The sequence below is a fragment of the Gnatocerus cornutus genome, chromosome 5 (genome assembly GCF_029298725.1).
Source record: "Gnatocerus cornutus isolate USDA-ARS CGAHR chromosome 5, icGnaCorn1.1, whole genome shotgun sequence".
In the NCBI taxonomy this organism is placed as follows: Eukaryota; Metazoa; Arthropoda; class Insecta; order Coleoptera; family Tenebrionidae; genus Gnatocerus; species Gnatocerus cornutus.
Genome location: NC_142237.1, coordinates 18,041,772 through 18,065,025, shown reverse-complemented (window position 1 = coordinate 18,065,025; position 23,254 = coordinate 18,041,772). Strand labels below are relative to the sequence as shown.

At 34.4% G+C, this 23,254-nt stretch overlaps 1 protein-coding gene across 5 annotated transcripts in view; it reads right to left on the bottom strand.

Moving 5' to 3' along the window:
- The window catches only part of Lmpt (four and a half LIM domains protein limpet), a 33,383-nt gene that overhangs the window by 8,384 nt on the left and 1,745 nt on the right, over positions 1-23,254 (bottom strand). The window contains exons 2-5 of one of the 5 annotated variants that reach the window (XM_088037938.1): positions 19,489-19,571; positions 8,204-8,363; positions 7,998-8,159; positions 7,668-7,949 (exon numbers count right to left, since the gene is read on the bottom strand). In XM_088037938.1, the coding sequence (XP_087894064.1) occupies positions 7,668-7,949; positions 7,998-8,159; positions 8,204-8,363; positions 19,489-19,571 (687 nt within the window). Of the gene's footprint in view, positions 1-335; positions 549-2,536; positions 3,613-7,667; positions 7,950-7,997; positions 8,160-8,203; positions 8,364-14,418; positions 14,565-19,488; positions 19,572-23,254 lie in introns of those variants that run through there. The other 4 variants (XM_088037937.1, XM_088037939.1, XM_088037941.1 and 1 more) reach the window with 4 other exon arrangements.

The window sequence follows — 23,254 nt, the reverse complement described above, 5'->3', positions numbered from 1 at the left end:
TGCTAAATCCCCGGTACGCCGCAGTTAAATTTAAGTATCTGTTGTCACACAATTAAAATTGATGAGAACCGAGTTCTTCGTGTTAGCACATAATTGGGCGCGTTTTCAAAATTAAGTACCTTTTGTTAATTCAGGGGTATGTGATGGCATGGTCGGAGATCCTTTTAAGAGAAAGTGTATAGAGATACAATCAACATGAGGGCGACGCCTCAATTATCTGTAAAGAAAAGTTGCTTCGGCTCATTTGAATAACTCCTATAAATAGTTAGTCTTGAACTTGATCGTCTCTATACACTTCCACTGGTCACTTTCTTGTCCCAAATGCCAACACATACCCCTGTGTCCCATTGGTGCGGTCGATTTCAGTGATGGTAACTTCGCTTCCTTGGTCGTTACTTTCCCTCCTTTTCGTGGTTTTCTTGACCTTTTTGGTCTTCTTTTCGGTGATGGTAAAATTGGAATGGACCTCAACGTCTCCCATTTTGAAGGATAATACACACACTCTGTTCTAACAGTGAACTGCGACTGAATTCTGTTAGATGGGTAAATCGGTGAAGCTATTCCCTTTATATTTTTAGAAAATGATATGGGACGTAGTGCCGGGTGCAATATGCTTCTCTTGATTTGAGGTGGGTCGATGCTGTGTATCTACACCAGACGAAAATACATCAAATACTTGACGCAATTTATAATTGCTTCTTTTCGCGAATCCTCGCTCATTTTGTTTCGTGGTGAAGGCGCGCAAACACGAAGAATGACGTAAAAGAGCGTCGGCCGACATTAAAATAGTTTCTATTTTATTTCTATCCATTTCATAAATCAATGGCTGGAATAAATCAGTGTTGCAAACAAACAAGGGACTACTTAAATTTAAATACCAATGAAGTTTCGCTAACTGCCGAATTAAGTGCACTTAAAATATTTCCGAGTACATTGAGTAATGTGATATTTAACCACATTAAAATTCTTCACGTGTTTACTAATTAATCCCAATTATGTATTGATTACCTTTTACTTTGATCATCGTTTAAAATAATGTAAGTCATTAATCATTTGCATGATTCAAGTTTTGGAGTCGATGCAAGTTATTCTAAAAAATTCAAGTTTGATTCAAAATAACTTGAACAATGTCATGCTTGCCTGAGCAGCCGAAAATTCACGAAAATAAAATTTAATAAGTACATTAGAAAAGAAAAGAATTAAAAAAACGGTGCTCGTAAATCACGCGCTTAGAAAGCATTGTAAAAATAGTCCAGAGATTAGTGTTTCTAGCCGTTATGTCATAACAAGTAAATAAAGTAAACTGTAGATATATACAGGGTGGTGGGTAGACCACATTGTTTTGTAAAATCAAATTGAACTTTAAATCCGTGATATGTAACACCGGATTCTTATCAGAAAAAGCGCGTGAAAATCAATGGCGCAAACCGCATCTTTCGGAGATATCGAGCGTTAAATATTTCAGAACTAAAAATCGACTAACGGTTTTGCATTGTGCGTAAAATTCTGCGTTAAATGAGCACCATTACCTTAAATTTGCTTCATAAATAAATGAGATATTGACCGATATTCGGGACCATTTCTACAATTTTTTAAATTAAGCAATGAGATTTTGCATATAGTTTGCCCAAATCTTCTACGCAATTTTGAAGAAAATTAAAATCTTTTGTTTTAATTTAAGTCAAGAAAATAACAATAACAATTAAGGCAATTAAGATAAATCTAGAAAATCGGGCTCCTGTAGAACATTTTTGCTTTCATAAAAAAAATCTAATAAGCGAAACACGGCTGGAATCCCCTGAACTTTTAAACCTGTTGATCTTAAAATCGCAACATTTCCGATTGAATGAAGAAAACCCCGTTTTTAACGAGGCTTCTAACCTAATTGTGTCTGGAAATCTCTATTAATTACGAACATAATAAAACGTACAATGTTACCAACGTAATAAAAAATCGAAAGCACTAAACCTTGTAACAAGTGACAAGACCTTAAGGCTATTTATAATCTTCAGTTTGTTCAGTGTATTTAGAACATGTAACATATGTTAAAAACAATCACTTCTTTCGTTCCGCCTGACAGATCCACACATGCAAATCTGCTTTACACAATAGATATTTTTACTTTTAAAAGGAGCAATAAATCAAAACGTTATGCAATGATAAGCTTGTCTGTAAAGCGTTTATCAAAAATGATGCAGGATTAAGTCATTTGCAACTTGGCACAAATTAAGTGTGTCACTGGTGAAAAAATAAAACGAAAAAACTGTTAAATTGTTTATAATACAATGAAGATTATAAGCATGAAATTTAAGCCAGTTCTCAGCGATTTACCCAGAAAGGTTCTGCCGTCTCTTTACTGGTACCAGTTGAGGATGAAGGGCCATCTGCTCCTTGGTTAACTGTTTTAAGAACGTTAGCAGCTTCGGTTAGTGTTTTAGCAGTTTGAGCGTCGTTATTCTGCATAGAAGATGATGACAAGCTGTCATCTAGAAAAGAATGAGGAAGACATTGATTCGAATGATTGAAAGAATCTAACCTTTGCCCTCAGATTCGTTCGTTCTTTTCTTTCGAGATCTCCTCGTGGAGTTACTTCGCGATAACTTTTTCTTTTTAACACCATCGAGAGAGTCCAGAAACTGCTCGTCGAATTTTTCGGGTTCGTTGTCGTTCTCTTTTGATTCTAACGAAAACTCTAAGAAAGCGGCTGTTGGGTCTGAATTATAAAAACTTGGTTTTGTTGGTGGTACCACGAGGACCTTGTTAGTCCAATATTCCGTCGTACTATGTTTAGATTCTAGAAGGAGTTGGAGTTTCTCGGGAGTTGGCGATCTTGAGATGGACTCTTCGTCCACTTCGGGAACGGTCTTTTCAAGGAGGTCGTTACAGATGCTGTTTCTGGGGACTGAGAGGACTGGGTTAGGGTAGGGAGACGGGGAGCGCCGGAAAGAAGGTTCTTCAACGAGGCGCTTTGGGATGGGAGACGGGGATCTAGAAGAATCTTGGTTCGTCACAGAGACTGTTTTAACATTACCATTCGGTACTACTTTTTCTTTACTCTCACAGTCACCGTTAATCTTAACACCATTAATCTCTTGAGGTGGTACCTCTGATGGCAGCTCTTTTATTTCTACTTTAGTGATGGAACCATCATTGGTTTTCGGTACTTGTCTCTCTACTTCTGTGTCGGTTACTTTAACAAGAGATGGAGATCGTTCTTTTACTTTAGCAGTTTCTACAGTTTCTGCTGCGATCTCGTGAGCCTCCTCACAGTCATAGTTCAGCTCGTTGTATATGATACTCTGTAGATTCCTTCTGTGTTGTTCGAGTCCATCGAGGTACCTATCAGAAATCTGCGCAAAACTCGTTTGCGAGGAGACGGTGACCAAGTTGCGCCTCACATTGGAGTAAAAAGCCAAAAGTTCCACAACACCCACACAAGCAACCAAAACCGAGAGGAGTAAACCCATCGCAATCACACACTTTCACGCATGGTTATTAATAGCGTAGTTGTAAAATCCCGCGCGAAATTCGAACGTTTTTAAGTGAATATCGATGAAAATTAGAGAACGACTTCACGTATGTTGGACGATAGAATCAACTGATGAATATTATCCTTGCCAATATTTTGAGCTGGGCTCCTAACCCTAAATAATCTGTTACCTAATCATTAATTGCAAAAAGGCTTAAGGTTATTTCATGAATTTACGGACACGTAGTCCTCTAAATCGAATGTTGAAAAAGAAAAACAACACACGTGTGACTGTAGTGTGAAAAATAGTTCTCCTTGATATTCTCGCTCGATTTACTGTGACAATGCGGCATCACAAATCAGTGACGGAATTTTATAAATAAAAAACTCATTGTCTAACGCTTTAAAGTGTCCAAAACTGCTTTTGGAAGGAAAACATTGGTGCGACGACGTGCCAAGTGAAAATTTCGCCAAAAAAAACACGAGCAAAACAACGTTTCATTATAATTAACAACATGATCGATTTATAACGCCGGCATTTTAAATAAGAAAATTTATTACATGACAAAAAATGTGTTCGATGATTTTTGAGTGGGTGGGATTTTAATGGGCGCCTACGAGGTATAGGATATTTGATGATTTTTCTATTAAGAAAGTGGGCGCTCTCAATAATACATAATTTGAGAATCAAACGCCCACTTTTGAGAGGGGGAAGACAAATATTGTTTACTTAGAACGGGAAATAGAAGCTGAAAATGCTACTTATAATTCAAGTGGAAAAACAAAATGTTGATGAGCAAAGGGGCGTGGGCGCCACAAAGAAAAGAGGACTCAAAACTTAAATTAAGAACACAAACATTGTTGAAGTGGAACTAAATTCCTGAGAGCAAATCTATAATTCGAAAGATGATGAAGAACATTTTCGTTTTTCATGTACATCCAGTGGATATTTTCCAAATTTCTCAATTTTGGGTGAAAACAGGAGAAATAGTAATTATCTCACGAAATGAACCTTGAGCATTTTTTTCATGCATCCGCCATTTTTGCAGTATTGAAAATTCCATGAATGTTTTCAAAAAACATTTTTCTGTTGTTAGGATTTAATAGATGAAATCCACTTGCCTCAGAAAACTTTTGGTTTAGCAAATACTGAAAATTTTCAGATCTGGCGCATCCACCATTTTTTTTAAATTAATAAAAAGTCGGATTTTAATTAACTAACTTAAAAATTTTATCTTTCTATGTTGAGACAGATGAAATCCGCAGCAATAATTTCACTATCTGGAAGTTTCAGTCGTGGCTCCAACATCTTCCAATTCATGGATATTTCTATCAATTGATAGAATGTTGAAACATTCACATTATTTCAATTGCAGTTTGAGACTTTGGCCTACTTGGCGCATCCACCATTTTTACAATATTTCCAAAAATATATTTTGCATGATCCAATATTTAAAAAAAATCTTTCTGTGTACAGAGACGAAATTTACCACGAAATCAAGAAAAATTTCACAAGGAGCTCAACACGGTGCCTCAATTTGCGTAATTCATAATAATGCTGAGGTATTATTCATGAGCGCCCCTAATTCTATTCGGACGACAATCCAAAATTAAACGTCTATTTTCATATTTTTTCACCCGAAAGAGTCAAGAGAATGCCAAGCTTTAAATATTGACCTATTTGATTATTGATAATAATTAATCTTTTTTCACCGCATAACCTTTACGACTTTGCGCTGTTTTTTTAGATCAGTTGCACAACAATTGACACAACTTATTTATTGTTATAACAGCTAGACTATAAAACTGTTTTATTTCGCAACAATGTTTATCTTGCAATGAATCATCTTCGTGATTCAAGTGATTCAAAAAGTTGAATGTAAAAAAGGGTGCGTGAGGGTGAATACCGTAATCAGTTTTCAAAAATTTTTCGATTTTCGTGTTACATAATGTTAACAAAACCAGTTGAAATCGTCGAAAATCCCGCTTCCTCCATCGCTCTGCTTGCGGTTTCGCGAACTCCTCTACTGAAAATGTGGCACGAATTTAGCAAGTGGTGCACACGGCACTCTGTCAGCCCAAACGAACGTTTCTTAATATCAACAGAGGATTCATGTCCACGTTCGAGTTGATCTACTTTCTATCTGATGTAGCCAAACAAGGCTCGGGGCTCGAATTGCACCGGGTGCTTTCGACGGCGATGACGGCCACTCAAACACCTGGAGGACAACACCGAGAACATTGTGTTCGTTTAGTGGCCTTGCGACCTAATACCTGTTGCGCGATTCTTTCAATGTCAAGGAGAGCCAAAACTGTGCCAGAGGAGATGAGAAACCCTGCGGTGACGTTACTAGTTAACTTTGCAAATATTTTCTTTCTAGAGTTGATTCATAGCAAATAGAATTCAAATAAACACCAGTTATGTAACTTTCTTAATTAATGGGTATTTTAAGAAAAGTTGTGCAACGCAAAAATGTATTGGCAATTTACGCGAAAAGTGCATTTTGAGCCTTGACCGACATTGTTATGGTTCGCCTTTTTTTTCGGTTTTGGGCGTTATTATAGTTGAGTAGTGTAATGTAGTCTTGGCCTAAAAATACGATCGTAAAAAGGCGATTTGACCTCATCAGCTCATACCAATTTTACAAACGAAGAGAAATTTGTTTACACAACGCGAACGATGGATTTTTCCGGAAATATTTACTTTTTGCTGCAATTTTTAGAATGTAAACCGCACCTAATACAGGTGCAGTATCGAATTGTAAAAATATTCTTTTTTTCTCATATTTATAGATTTTGTCTAACATTGTAACGTTCTTTGCATTCCATGGCGAAAGTGGGCGGACTTCTTTGGGATTTTTTTTTGACATTAAATTGACGACTAAATTTTCCCAGAATTTCCAATATTTCACCGGCCGGTAGTAATGAATAATTTATTTGATAATTTAATTTATTAAGCTCGTAGGTGCAAAGCACACCTACAGTTTTAATCATAAATTTAGATTTTGTGGCTCATCATGAATGAATCCGCTAATTATGTAAATCATTTTGTTTTTTCCAGATGGTCTCTACCGATTAATATGAAATGCGCAAATTAAAGGAAATATCTACCAAATCAACGACGACAGCATTTTTACACGTTGGTGACATTTTTACGTCAAGTCTACCAACCGATTTCAAATTTCAGCGTGCTTGCGCTTTTATTCAATGTGTTCAGCAGAAAAAATCTGCTATTCACCAATCGAATTACTCCGACTCGATTGAACTGATGCGTAATCAAGCCACTGGATTCCCTTCAATTTACTTCAGTATTCTCAGAATCCAATTTAAAATCACTGAATATTGTCTCCCATTGAAAAACACAGTTTCTGCTTGTTTTTACTGGCTGTGTAAAAACGATTTTTGAAAATAAACTAGAAATTAAATTGGAACTGAATAAACAATTTCGTAGAAGACAAAAAAACTAAAATAAAACATGACACAAATACAAAATGCCATTTTTTCTACCACAACTGCGTGCAAAACAACCGTGTCGTATTACTTCCGAATTGACAAAAGCAGCTGCCAAGAAAATAAAATGTATTAACTAAGCTTTGGTTTTCGGTAAAAAATGCATGTGCTGACGAAAGATTTTTCCACACGACCCCAAACAAATGAAAATTCCGAAATCCTGAATCTGGCACGGGTTGGACAAATATTCAACAAAAATATTCAACAGTTGGCAGAATTATCCACACTCTACGGAATCGTAAAACTATTTTTACGTTCATTCAGAAAAATACTATCAATAATGAACTAGTTATCGAATTACTAAAAAAAGTACTTACCTACAACGGAGCGGGAATCTCACTTTCGATTATCAGAAAAAAATCGGACTGAGATTATGGAGATTCACGGAGCACGTCGGAATGGATTTTGATATCTTAGAGTAAGAGATTCTTCGTTTTCTTGGAACATATGTTAGCAAAACTTTGATCTGGTCTAATATTAGACGGGGTGGGAATTTATAGGGAGATGAAATTTTAATTAATCGGAAAAGTTGAGTTTTCTGGGTCAACTACCGGGTTTTTTTTATACATCGGATTCCTTAGATTTTATAGTCAACGCCCAACAATGTTTGCTTCTGATTCATTTTTTTCGTAGTAAAAAAACGACAGTGCGTAACTCGACATGACGCATAATTACAACAATGCCTTACCTCATCACAGCCTTCGCACCTGGGCTTCAATAATTCCGCGTAATGCCTTTCACAATAGATCTTATCTTCATAAACGCAGTATGCCAGATCCACCAACAAGTCATCGCAAGTGGTGCACCTGAAGCACCCCGGATGCCAAATTAACGTCCCCATCCTGGGGGCAACAACACTAACTTGTTGATTCGGAATGGATTGGTTACAACCATCGCAAATACTATGAGGGGGTGCCGGTTTAGCTATACCTATATCTAAAGCGATTTCGTTTCTAGCTGATATGAAGTCCTGTAGAAAAACGGTTGAAATGAGAATCTCCTGGGAGTTTGAACAGACCTGATAACTAGTTTTGACGGAATCTTCGACGAATTTACAAGCACTTAAAGCTAAGTCTTGTTTTGGAAGTTGTCTTACTATCCTCTGAAGACGGGCGGTTTCACCTTTCGAACCTAATTTAGGGACTTCGTGGGTTGGCAGTGATGAGTAGTATTGATCAACCTGGAAAAGGAGTTCAGATTTGTTTATAATGACGGGGGAAGTACCTGTCGGGCTGTGGTGAGACCAGCTGGCACGAAGGTGTATCCTAGAGATCTGGCGTCGAGACCGTCATGGTTGAGGGTAAGACCCAGGCGGGATCTTGCCCCATGCTCGGCGACTATTTCATGGCCTTCGCGCAGACATTTGCAGTTCTTGCAATTTTTTCTGCAAAAAAGGAATTTTATTAAATATTTTTTCTTTCATGTCCCATTTGTAGCTGCGTCCACGTCTAATTTTAAAAGCATTTATTTTTCTGTCTGCTGAAGGAAGACAGAGGGCGACACGTGTTTGCCGACTTCGATTTGGATTATACAGAACTCTTACTAAAAAGACTACTAAAAATGTTATCTTCTCTTGGCGGTGAAATTGTCGCTCGAGGGTGCATAATTCGAGGATTTCCTCGTAAATCTGATCCTTATTAAATGTAATTGACAGGGCATCGGGTCAGATATGGTGGAGGATTCATGGTTTTGACACAAACAGGAAATAAAATTTCCGGAGTTTGGACAAAGGAGTCATTGTGAAAACTTTGGTGGAAATTAAAGAGATAATAAATCACAAGCGATTAAACAATACGTTTTGCTCATTTGGGTGTTGAGTATGTAGGCAACACGAATAACAGAAGAGTTTTAAAAGTTGCATAAGTGTGCTCCCACAAAAATACAAATTTTATTGACCATTTGTAACTGCACAAAATTATCTAAAGTTTTGGTGAACTGACATCACTTTGAATGTAAGCTTGAAAATTCAAAAAGTCTAAACATAAAAAATTGATGTTTCTGAATTTGCAAATTCCTTTATTTTATTATTCAGTTGTTACCTTCTTGAGTTTTTATTTTTACTGTATTTTTTGTATTTTCTATGATCGTGAATTTTTATTTTTACTGATTTTTTTATATTTTCTATGATCATTGGAACCGTTCGGATTTTTATGCAATTTATAAGATATTTCTTCGTAAAGACGGTTTGACACGATTCCATTTTTTCTCCAATTTTTAGGAATAAAAATTTGAAAATTTATTTGCAAACAAATATTTTCGTGACAGCGAAATTGGAGAAAATATTTTTGCAAAAAAAAATTTAAAACTTCTAAAATTTCACAAATAATTTCACAATTCTGCGCAGTAACAATGCGCCAAGTGAATAAACTCCTAAACCGCTGATTTTGGAGGTTAACAAACAGGAAACATTTTTCTGCATTAATTTTTTGACAAATCTTGAACGTCAATTTGAAAGAAAAATTCTCAAATTTTTATTCCTTTTCGTGTCAAACCATCTTAAGATTCTGATAAACATTGTCATTGCATTGTACGAAATTCCAATTATTTCTATAGTGCAGTAATAACAATCAACACAAGTCTCCAAGTAATTATCTCGATAAATAAAGATAAAAAACGTAAATAAAGATGACTAAACCATGACAACACGACTCTGATGAAAGTTATTTTTTTTTATCTCCTGATTTACTCCAGTAGTGACAAAACTGAAGTTAAGTAAATATTTATTTCTCCTCCCCCTTTACGAAATGAAATAAATTGGTAGATTTCTCAACTAATATACATGCATATCCCCTTAGTACAGAGAAGTCTAGAAAATTCAGCTTCTGGGTTTATTATGGTACACCAAGGTGAAAAAAACCTGCGCAAAATTAGACATTCATAACGCTATAAATTGAAACCCTATTAGACACCCATAAACACTATAATTTAAATTAACAAAACGCCAAGTTATTCTTAGGTTGACTTTTATGAACCTTAGTTTAGAATACAAGCGGGTTTATTTTTAATATTATAAACACTTCAATCAAAATGAAAAAAATATTTCATCAATTGAAACACTCATACTCATATGGCACACCTGCTCATGATTCGCTGCCAAAATGATGATTAAAGAGTGTTTGCGTTCATTTATCTACTGCGAATTATTAAAGAAAATATGAATTATATGCACGTGTACACAAAAACTGAGGCGGTTTAAAAATTTTGCAGACAATCGTTCTCCGTCTAACATCTCGACAAATATTTGCGGCAAACAAAACAAACGAAAAAGTATAATTTTCTTTCATCTGACACACAGTGACGACTTTGGCAACATTTGACCGTTTCCGTTATTATTATTGCTAAGCACAATTCTAGGTACATTTTATGCAGCTCGAAAATAAACCACAGAGGTTCATAAAAATTAGTGTAACGTCTTAATAAATATTAAAATTATTACCGGGTCATTTATTTGTATATTTTTTTACCGAAAATGTTTAGGTGAGAATGATTTGATTGATTCCAATCGGTTTGAATTCATCTGGGCGGTCTGGTACATTTCAATGTTCATTTACACAGTCATAAATCGGTGATTCCAAAATTTTTATTTACTATTTAGTATCAATGGGAGCATTAAATGGTTTTTATGTGATTATTCGAAGTAACTTGCCTGCGAACAAGTTCATTTTTACCAATGATAATAAAACAGATTTATATCAGGCGTTATTATTTTAAATAGAATAATTTCTAGTTATATTGCCTGTGATTATGTAAATTCCGAACTAGCTTCCAACAAAAACAAACTTTCTCATGATATTCACAACGGAATCGTTCATTTCCTCTGATAAGTTTGTTGGTATCAGCAACGAAAAATTAAGCACAACGAGTAAACAATTGATGATACTGCATTAGCAGAAAGTCTTTTAAATCCATCGATTAGGTTTCAGTGATTCATGTAAATTACAACTTTATCATTACATTACATAAATGTGTTTCTAATTACGATAAAATAAATTTGTATTATTCAAAAGACTACGATAATTGTGTTTGCGGTAGGCGACATCACCGGTGACGTATGTCTGAGATTAGCGTATGCAAATAGTTAATAAAGAAAGTGTCTATGAAGCTAGAGCACGACATCTCTATCTGTCAAACTTACAAAACCCACTTAGATAACTTTTTTGCGATCCTGGAATGGATTTAGCTCAGTCTCAAATTAACAAGGTAAAAGGTGCTGAAACAACTTTCTGTTCTTGATACTTCCAAGCTAATATTTAGAAATGTAATTAGTGTCTATTAGGTATAATTGAAACAATACGTCACACCAGTCTCACTGAAATCTAATTTATGTCCATTAATAAAAAGTAGCGACCTTGTGAAAGCATTAAATTAGTCCACATTTTTATCAATTGTTAGGTTTTGTGGTATCTTATCAGACTTATCACTACCGGAGTTCTGAAAATTGGTGATTTACTTTCATGTTGGCGAAGGAATTTCCCTGTAAATTACCAATGAATTTGTCCTATGATATTCCGGAAGTGTTACTACAAAATTACAATGGCCATGGACCTACAGATTAATGTAGATAAATGGAGTTTTTCTACGCATACTAGCGTAAGTAGGCATTTTTGTACAGACTACTTGCCTTGTAAGTGTGTCATTAATCTGCGTATACTGAATCTATCTATTGGCTAAATTTGAGATCTATCGGACAAATAGTTAACGAGTTATGACCAAAAATAAAAAAAATGAAAAATTTTCATCGATTGAGTCGGAATTTTTTTTTGCGAAAAATCGACTATCGAATTTTGGGATTTTGATAACATTTTCTAACGTAGAATGAGCCGAGAAAAAGAATGGCGCAAACCGCATCCCAATATCTCAAATAGTTTCCGAGATATTATTTAACTTTAAAAATTACGAAAAATGAGGAAAAATGAAAATCAACTTTCCGAAACTTTGATCGGCCATACCTCTGTTATTTGTTGTCGGATCTGAATTTAAATCCCAGATTTGGAATCTGCGGAAAATTCTGCGTACACTGATGTATAATAACTCAAGTTTACTCTAAAAAATTAGCGAGATATCGATATCAGAAATTTGGCATAGTTTTAGTCGTGAATTTTTGCGAAAATTTGCAAATTTCGACTGTAGAAAAATCAAAGAACTTTTTCTTATGTAAAAAATCGCGAGAAAAACGATGGCGCAAACCGCATCTCAATATCTAAAATAGTTTCCGAGCTACCGAGCACGAATTGTTTTGAACCTTCAAAAATTTGGCCCTCTGGCGACAACTCAAAAATTCAAACGACCATAACTCAGTTATTTGTTGACGAAAATTGAAAATTCTCATGTTTTTGGATTCAGCGTGACATTCTGCGTAAAATGAGACCCAAATTTGTCGAGTTTGCTTAATAAATAAATGAGGCATTGGCCAAAAACTGTTTTGAAAACGTCATTTTAGGGTGATTTTCAATCAATGTTTTCAAAATGAAAACGACGTTTAATAGCTTTGAACTATACATCAGTCGAAAGAGGAGCTCGAAATCTATCTTCTGGCTAAATTTGAGATCGATCGGACAAATAGTTTACAAGCTATGGCCAAAAATAAAAAAAATTAAAAATTTTCATCGATTGAGTCGGAATTTTTTTTTGCGAAAAATCGACTATCGAATTTTGGGCTTTTGATAACATTTTCTAACGTAAAATGAGCCGAGAAAAAGAATGGCGCAAACCGCATCTCAATATCTCAAATAGTTTTCGAGATATTTAACTTTAAAAATTACGAAAAATGAGGAAAAATGAAAATGAACTTTCCGAAACTTTAATCGACCATAACTCAGTTATCTGTTGTCGGATCTGAATTTAAATCCCAGATTTGAAATTTGCGTAAAATTCTGCGTACATTAATGTATAATAACTTAAGTTTACTCTAAAAATAAGCGAGATCTCGATATTAAAAGTTTGGCATAGTTTTAGTCATGAATTTTTGCGAAAATTTGCAAAGTTCGACTGTAGGAAAATCAAAGAACTATTTCTTATGTAAAAAATCGCGAGAAAAACGATGGCGCAAACCGCATCTCAATATCTGAAATAGTTTCCGAGATATCGAGCACGAATTGTTTCGAATCTTCAAAAATTTGGCTTTAAAACGTCAAGTAATGGTCAGATGTTTGTGAAAGAGAGATATCAAGACATACGTTCACAAACTAACAGCGAACTAGACGAATGATTCAATTGATAGCTTTGTATATAAACATCTAGCTTTTAATTTAATGCTGGGTTTCTATTATTTTAATTTATAAATGTAAAAATATCGTTATTTTTCATTAATTATATGTATGTAATTTATAATGAAAACTCCCAAGCATACATGTGACATGTATTAGTTCCTTGGGAATAAATTTGTTATTTTTGGCTCAATTTTTCTCCCCATCCAAAAATGACACCAATTTTTTTTTAATGCAATTTTCCATTGGAGTCTGATAAACATTAGGTGATAATTTCTGAATTTTTCTCTAGGGATATTACCGAAACAAGTTGTATCTAATTTTAGACTCAAGTCTTATTTTTACCACATTTCGGACTTTTTTCAACAATTGTGGACCTTCCGCTTAGAACGTTCCTTAATATTTGGAAAATTAAAACATTTTGCAAAAATAAACTTCATAAAACGCAATTTGTATTATATTTTATGTTATTTGTTGCATGCATGTATTTTTGGACTTTAGACTTTTTATGATGGTGCCACATTTATATGCCGTTTTTATTTATGTTTATTTTTAAATAATAAACTGTTATGAAATACATTATGTTTAGAGTTGTGTAAGAACAAATTCTAAAGTTTGTAAGCATTGCCTGTTTTTTTTCGCAAAGTTTAAAAATTACAGACTTTAGAGACCTGCAAACCTTTAGCAAAATAGTAAATTAGAGAACTTATCTGTGGAAATATTAGTATCAATTTTGATTTTTGTGTTAAAAACGTACAGTTTTGGAGCCTTTGGAATTGACTTTTAGACTAGACGCAATTTCCGAACGCTCAAAATTATCTCAAAACAAAACTGACAGATTTATCAGTCAGGAAAAGTGACCTAAACAACATGTAAGTGAATTGGAGGTATGCAGACTGAGACATTCGTCTGTTTTATGACGGAAAACTCTGCAAAAACAACTCAGATTTTAAGCCAATTAGAATTTTTACAATAACACATAAAAATGTTATGTGAGTCGTAGCATAACCAACAGGTGCTTAAGTATGACAGTTGTAAATATCCCATCACGTTGATACTCTAATTGTGAGAGCGCATAGTGATGTTGCCTTGTCCTTCAAAACTATTATCATGTTAATATATTTGTAAACAACAAACGCAGGTAAAATTGTTGGTATTGAGGTTGAAAAGAAGAGTAAAAACAATGGAAAAAGAAACATAAAACGAAAGTAAATAAACAAAGAAAATACGTACATTAAGTACCTTGCTATTTGCTGTAAATCTTGTTCGAAAACTTTGGCATAAAGTTGAAGAATCCTTACACAAGCTAACGTAAGTCCAGGCCAAGGATTCAAATCCTTTTCTTTAATACTGTTATTCAACATAGCGTCACTGAACTTGGCATATTACATTTTAAAATCCCACACTTGTTACACTGACAGTCCACACAATACTAACAATTTAAGTTGCCACACTTAATTCATCACGAAAGATAAGATTCAAGACAAAAATGGACGCTTCACAAATATTTAAATTTCGCGGTCACTATTTGCGGCCTAGGCGACACCGAAACAACGCGAAAAGTGAAGGAAATAGTGGAGATCCTGTATTGGTAAAAGCAAGGAGCGTGCGCGTCTCATTTTAGATTAAAACGCTGAAATCTGTTGCGAAGTTTGCAGCGGTTTTTCAGTTTAAACGCAAAAAGGGAAATTAACACAATTAATTTATAGGTGCATAAACTGGGTTCTAAATTCTACGAGAGAAAATAAACACGATTAATTAAAATAGCCTTAGATCTTGACAAGTCAAGGGCAAGGTGCAGTGATTATCGGCTTAAATGGTAGAAAACCAAATATGGTACCAACTATTGTAATTTCTAATTACAGATGGTGGTACAGTTCCACTTTAAATTCGATTTTTAACTTCTAAAATAGATCAGGATAATTACGCATCGCTGCTAATGATGTTGAGATAAAAATAAAAAAAAAATAATGAAAAGAAAATACTTGAACCAAATCTTTTGAACTAACGAATTATGGCTCTATAAAAAGGAAAATCTTAGTAATTGAAAAATCAACAAACAAAGGCTAAAAATACGACACTCGTAAAGTTTCAAAGTTTTGGACAATATAAGACGGTTCAGAAAATGACATCAATGTGGAATATTATGGGCTATAACTCTTAAAATATATAAAAATACAAGTACCGCAAATTGCCAACTAAAAATAATATGCGTTTTGTACAAAGTCTGAAAGAATTTTTATGACTGGATAATCGTGGAATTCTTATTTTTATGTAATCGGTCATATATTTTCTTATCAAAATTTTATGTTAGCAGATTAGATAGTTGTGATAGTAATCTAGATTTAGCCGAGCCACGAAGAACTTTTCAAATAAATCCATAAACGTGATACCGAAATTACAACAAATTGTCATTGCTGAGTTGCGGCAAACCGATACGTCTGGGTCGTTTGAATCTCAGACTGTCCAAAATTATTAAAGCACAACTTCAATAAAAACTCAAATTCTTTACTATTTTTATGGAAAAGATATTTTCTAAACTATTTTTTTTTTTGGTTAAAATTTCAGTGGGCAAATCTAAAAATCTGGCTTGTTTACGTTCCGAGTTGACAAACTTTGGAAGTCCATATATTTCTTTAATAAAAAAAACTTGAATAAATTAGATAATAGAAACCTGAAAACGAGATTAAGATTCTTGTAGTTTCTCGGTTTCACCTTCTCTTCTTACGTTTTCCCCAATTTTCTTGAGTCATTTCACTATTCTGCTCCAAAATCCTACAGAATAAATCGACCTACACCCGACTATTTCCGAAGATTGGTAATTACCCATTTTATGATTGATTTACGTTACCTCAATTCGTTTTGATTACATCTTTCCCAATTTCCCCGACCCTTCCACTAAATAAAATACTAATACCTGTTTACGTTTCAACTTTTCATTCAGAACCTAATTTTAGCGCTCCCCACATTTTTTCTATAATTAATACCCGAATAATCTTGACTAATGATGGATTTTCAAAATACTTGCCAACCCACTGATTAACGTCTAGTTCGTCGAAAATCAAATAAATTTAAAATTGCAGGGTATAAAATCCTCCTCACGAATTGTTATATTCGACAAAATGATTAAAAATAGTTTATGATTTACGTGAATTTGGAGAATATCCAAAGATTGTCGTGAGCTAATTTTTTCGCGCTGTTCATTATCCTAATTAATCATACTTAAAGGAAAACAGAACAAAATTGCTTTAGCGCCACGCGAGACCGTTTTGTTCGTTTCAATCATTAACCTAATGGGAATATTAATGGGAAAGTTCACTTAAACCAGCTCGATGGATCGTGGTAATTGTAAATATTTATATCATTTTGGACTAATCTTGACTGGTTTGTTCACTCCATCCTTGAAAGCCCATTAGACTCCTGCAGGTAACATCCCCGACCAATTTCCAGCGTTTTAACACCAGCCGTGTCGCATAATCATAACTCTTTCAGTTTAATAAACCGTGAATGTCAACGTTACTTCCTGCAGTTTAACGAAAATGCTTGTTATGGCCAGTATCATCTATTTAAATCCAACGAAAGGTTAAAATATGACATTTATCCCTGTTATGGCCGATTTGTAAAGTCGATTTCGCGCTTCGTCGAATTGGCTAATTTCAAGGATGCGGCGGGAAATTTTGCAGAAAATCAGAGATAATCCAGTTGGTGTGGACAAGATATCGAAATTTCGAAATCCGCCTTTTGCAGTGTGTAAAATTACGCGCGATAGCGACCGTCACACTTTCAAATACGGTACTTTTATAGCGAAAATTCACCTTTAAAGGTAGTACTGAATTACTACTAAAAATGAGTTATGTAAGTGCAAATATGTGTGCTAATAATTAGTGTTGCATCACGGAACTATCGATGTAGTTCAGAGCAGGATGTCGTTGTGGGACGAAAATTTGGTTTTATCGTATCAAATTTCGAAAAATAAAGTTTAATGCATTGTCCAGGACATCAATCATCTTATTTATAGAATATTTTCCGCGGAATTATTTGTCTCGACTCGACAGGATACCTTTTATCTAATTTCCTGCAACACACCCTGCACGAACTTGTCTCATAACGTGACAAGAACCACTTCCAAGTTCAAACAATCACTCTGTTTTATAATCCTACGACACTTTAATTCCAGGGAGTGACCAGAGTGATACAAATTGTTTAATTAGAACGAGTAAAATTTAAAATCAAATGATTTAACGATGAAAAAATTGTTTATCAAGTTGATGAATGAAGTATTAAGACCCTAATTATTTTATGAAGTGCAAACAAGTCAGCGAGCGTGTAATTAGGGCACACCGAGGATGATGACATTAACACGAGCGTAAGGCGCCAGATTGAAGATTATTTTAAGTTTTAGTACTCACATAATGTGGACTGTTTTCGGTTACATTAAATGCAAGGCATAAAATTTTATGTTGCTCGATTACTACAATATTCACTAAATCGATGTTCGAAATACAATAAGCTTGTTTTGAGAACATCACCTTTGGGGGGTCAAATCAAAACTAGATCATTTTATTAATGGGGAGTTAAGTGGACAAATTGCTCGTAAAATTTATTACCGACGATATAATAAAAGGCTTTACCACTTTATTATTAGTGTCAACTATTATTTTATTAGGAATATGGCTCAATTTAAGGCCGAGTTTTTTTTACGTTTTCAAAAATGTTTGCTCTCTTTCGTCACGAATCCAAAAAATACATTCGTTGAAGTCTAATTGGATGAGATTCAGAAATTCGAGTTTAATTCCAATCGAAAATAGCTCGGGACAGTTAATGACTCAACTCCAGTGATGGGACAGCTCTCAAGAGGCCTATAATGCTCGGTTTGAGCTTAAATCTATCAATTTGTTTGTTGTTTTCAAAAATTTCGTTTTATAATTGCGCACGCAGCTCAATTTCAGCATTCATATAATAGTAGCAAATATCTCTAGAAAATACAAAGTTCAAAAATTATAAAATGCAGGAGAAAAAAAAGCGTTCAAAAAGGTGATTTTATTCAAGTATTTTCGAATTATCTCAACTATCGAAATGATTAATTGAACAGATCCCCAAACAAAATTTGGTTTGTCCAGCAAACCTTGAATATCCAAGTGGTCAGGATTAAGTAATAGAAGTATATTTTTTAGGCGACTTAAATTAAAAACGGAATTTTTAGGTCTCAAAAGCGGCCTAAAAGTAAGTATTTTCTGGCCGCAAACATTTTTGGTTGATCTATGGTGGCGCCATCTATCCATAGTTTTGCATATTACATCAAGATAACGATATTATCCCCAACTTTATAATTATTTGGGTAAAATCAAATCGACAAACTACTGTAGAGTGCAACAAAGACGTGTTGAATTATTGATAATGAACATGGATAGCAGTGCTGCTGCAACAACATCAAAAAACACATCAAGCCTAATTCATACAAATTGTGAAGCTACACATGCCGAAATGGCATAAAGAAAATATGAACTTTTCTGAAGGATTCATAAATATTTACAATTATTCAGTTGTTACAAATGATTAAATCAATAAATCATAAATAAAAATTAATTAACTTGTAAATTTGATGAAGTGGCCTAAAAAATCTTGTGTGTATCACGGCCAAAAAGTGACATTTTGCCCTCGCCTTCTTTCTGGCCTCGGCCATTAAAAAAAAGGCTCTTTTTGGCCTTGGTGCACAAATAACTATTTTTTAAAGATCGAAAAGGTAGGACACTGGAATTAGAATATTCATTTCAAAATTAAAAAAACTAAAATTCAACGTTTGTTCGTTTTATCTCAATGATCAACCTGATGCAGTTGCGAGCAATAAATTTTGGACCATTCCATTGATATTCGTCAACCATTGGTAATAGCTCGGCAACCAGTTTTACACGACTCCATAAATCACCTCCCGATAAGACGCCTGCAGTGTATGCAACCCAAAAAACGCATCTTCGGTGACAATGCGCCAAGATTTATTAATTCCTTCTTTTACAACGAAACAACTTTTTTTCCACAGGTCGGAGCCCATTCTCCGTTTACTAACAGTTCTCTTCAATAACGGCAGACTTCCAAGACATAAAAATGCCGTTAACAGATAAGGAAAAGAATGACGTAAATGTTTATATTGGTAATGATTAATTGTTTCCATCATTCATAAATGCGTCCTTAGACTGGAAAGTCCATCATTTTGTTTCTTAATTAATGTCGTGGGCGCAGGAAGTGTTACGTAAAAATGGATTAATTAATAGAAAAACAAGTTGCAAAAATAAAAATTACACCTACCTCCAACTATGTGGTTCATATGCTATGCACTTGCTACATTCTGTGCAAGGTTGCCCACGATCTGTCTCTTTTATCTGTACACCCTGTAAAACAGTAATTGCATTAGGTGGTTTCTAAATATAGAAAAAGTGGACATAGTTTAATTCACACAAGCATTAAATAATTGGCTATTAGTACCACAAACCATAGCACATCATCCGTTTTAAAAACAATGCTTATTCTTGACTGGCTATAAATTTATTCTTTATTTTTCTGGGCGGGTTTCCTACTCAAATATTACTACGTTTCGAGTTTCTATTAGATAGACACATTACTTGAGTGATTTGTAAACAAATGATCTCATGATGTAATCAATTGATGCGAGGACCAAATGACTCATTGGATCAATCACAAAATAAAGCGATCATTCTCATGTCAATGTAGGTAAAATTTCTTAACCTTAAGACCTCAAGAAAAGTATTTAATGTCATCCGGTTAAATACTGCATACATTCGCGGTGTCTCATTGCTTTTAAACTAGAAAATAAGCGAAGTATGCAAATTAGATTTATCAAGCATAAAAAATAAAGTTGCATTGTTAAAAGCTTTGTCGCATCATCGAGTTCGAGGAATTTTATTTTTAATCATTTGTATGCTAGTGACACGAAAACAAAGTGATTTGGTGTATTGGATTTTCAGAATTGCGATAACGAAGAAGACTGCTAAAAGTGTGTTCTGTAGGGCACATTGTAGTAAATTTTAGAAACTGTAACAAATTCGAAATTTCACATTTTCCGTCATCTGGTAAACACTCCTCGACTGTATTATCTACCTGATCTGTTCAGTGCTACCAAATTGGAAAAAATGCGATTCCTACTAGATGCCATCAGTTTTAACACGAGTTTAGGAAAACGTGAGCGGTTCGAAATTGATTTTAACGAGCAAACTTCTAATTGAGCTGTCGACAATGTAGAACACCTGTTGCGATAATTACAAATGTCTGATATCAGATTAAGTTGAATCAAATTAAATTTACCGAATAAGAAGTAGAACAATATAGAGAGAACGACATTGTATTGTTGAACTAAATTCTTATTTAAATTATCCACGTATTGTTAATTGCAACAAAGGATTATTGTGAGTTTTGGAATTTGAAATCGGTTAGTGGCTTCTTCAGTTCGTCCTGAAAGTGAAAATTTCTAAAATTTATGTCGTATGTTTTGTTATTTTATATTTATATTTTATTTTCATTACTGTAACGTAATATAATTACAAGCTTGAAGAACTTCGAAAATTTTAAATGTTTAAGATCTGTCCCTCCGGGTTTAAATTTTGTAATTTGGCACAGTTACCAAGTAAGACAAAAATTATAACTTCCCTATTAAAATCATTAAAATTGCAACATCGATTGGGAAAATTATTGATGTTGAACAAATAAAAGCCCATAAAATAAATTGACACACAACCCACTATTCGAAAATATTGATTTGCTTATTAAAACATAATTTCTTCCCTCGGTTTATCTCCTCACAAAAACCGCGAACAAGATAAACACGCCTGTTGACACAAGCGCGACTTCTTGTAGAATTTCCATTTTTTAATTGTAACTTTTATCACGCTCTTACCGCAATTCTTGGTTTGAACCAGCTGCTATCCCTAGAACTATGCGGCTCACTACCATTTATAGTAACCCTGTTCATTCTAGGATTGTTACGGCTAAACTTCTGATAACTAAAACTCGCCATTTTCCCCCAAACAAATGCACGCGAACTCGTTGATTGTAACTAAACCGGTGAAAACGAAAGAAATCCACCAAACAATTCCTAACCTTCCGACTAGTTTTAACACCTACAACTTCGTTAACCTGTAACTCGTTCAGCCATCATAGCTTGCGAATTTCTGTTTGGTTTGCTACGTCATTTATCGTGGGTTTGAGAAAAACAACGATATTATTAAGGACAGATATGGATGTCCGGAAGTGGGATTTATAGAAAAAGCGCTACTAACGTTTGAAAGGGAGAAAGAAAAGGAATTTTATTGTTGAGGTTTCGTTTTGAATTTAAAAAGAATATAGAATGTACCTACTGGTGACTGCAGAAAGATAGTAATTAAGGTCATGTATTGGTTGTATTAATTGACTGTGGCTTTTATGCTTAATGATTGTTAATTGCATCATAGGTTAGTACTTCATTAGGGTAATTAAAAAAATTGCGTTCCTTCTCTTTATAAAATTGAAACTTCACCGAACGAAATTAGCTCAATTCACAAGTATCCAACACTTCCCATAAAAAGGTCAAGTCTACTTAAGAGATCCTCAACAATACAACATAACTGGACGATGATTAATTCGGGCGATTTCTTTTAGATTAAACTTGTCTGTATACGGGTTCTGAGTCAGAGATTTTCATATCTATCGATAAGTCACAGCTTGTTCCTCAGCAAGGTTGGCAACATCCAGTCAAATTAAACGACCCACGAGGTGTCCTAAGGTGTCCTTGCCTTGTAAACTCCATGTATGGCAATACTGGCATATGACGTCAGTGACGTCACATATGCAGTGATTGAGTAATTAAGTATTGTGGACATGACGTTTACCATATGTTCACTTCCTTTGAAGACTACAATGAAAAATTACGAGTGTCTCCTGTAATTAGTTGAACTAGTTCAACGGCCGATGTAATTTATTAGACAAAAAATCCAAATTTTTCGGTTGGCGTGCTTTTTTATCAAAACAATTAGTTCCACAACAGCAGACATAATCGGCGCAACTTGATTGCCATGTCTTGGATTAAATAGAATTTCTTGTTTCGCGATTGAACTTGACACTAATGGATCTATGTTAACCCTAATAATCCGTATCCTTCCGACTAGGATGTGTAATGTGCTAGTTTTAGGCCTCCTGACAAACTATACCAATATTTGAACGGACAAATTACTTTTACTAAAGCCGTATAAGGAAACTTGCGGTTAGAAACCATGGCTAATTTTAACGTCATGACGTGACAAATTCGGACCATTTTTCGTGGAATCGTAGAAAATTAAAAATCACTAATCTTGATTAATTAAAACATGAATGAGTAAATTTCTCTGAAAGTTTTAACAACAATTTAGAGTTTTTCTTAACCCGATTTTTTCACAATTTCTCAATATTGATAAACTAATCGATTTATCGCAACTTGAAGAAACACTTTTTCACCATCTGGTTAAATCCGGTTACAATAGAAAAAAAATCTATAAATTCGAAACTGGGAATAAAAGAGGACGAAGAGGCAGAAGTGGAAAGAGCTTCAGTCGGAGAAGACACTGGAGCAGCTTTTTATTCTCGTTTTCTTCTTTTTGCCGTGACAGGCATTCTTTGGGAAAAGAGGAGAGTTTCCAGACCGAGGGACCGCGCTCCAGAAAGAGATCCTCTAAATGACGAGGGAGCTTTGCCGAAAATACCCAATTCGGGGGAAATCAAGAGAAAGAATCCAAAAGCCCAGTCCTAGTCCAAGAAGATGGAACCAAAAAAAAGGCTAAAACGAAGACGAAAGTTACGAAAAAACCTCCAAAAGTGAGATTGATTCAAACTGATTCTAACAGTAAAGGACAAAATAAAAGAGAGCGCAAGAAAAATCCAATTGAAGAAAAAATCTAGAAAAAGAAACACTAGAGATCCGACTCATTAGACATCACAGAACTAAAAAGAAATTTGACGGACAAAAAGTAATTAAAAAAATAAAGAAGACTAAAAACGTTTATTTCTTCATTCTTGCGTGTTCAAAAAGAAGCTAATTATAATTAAATTG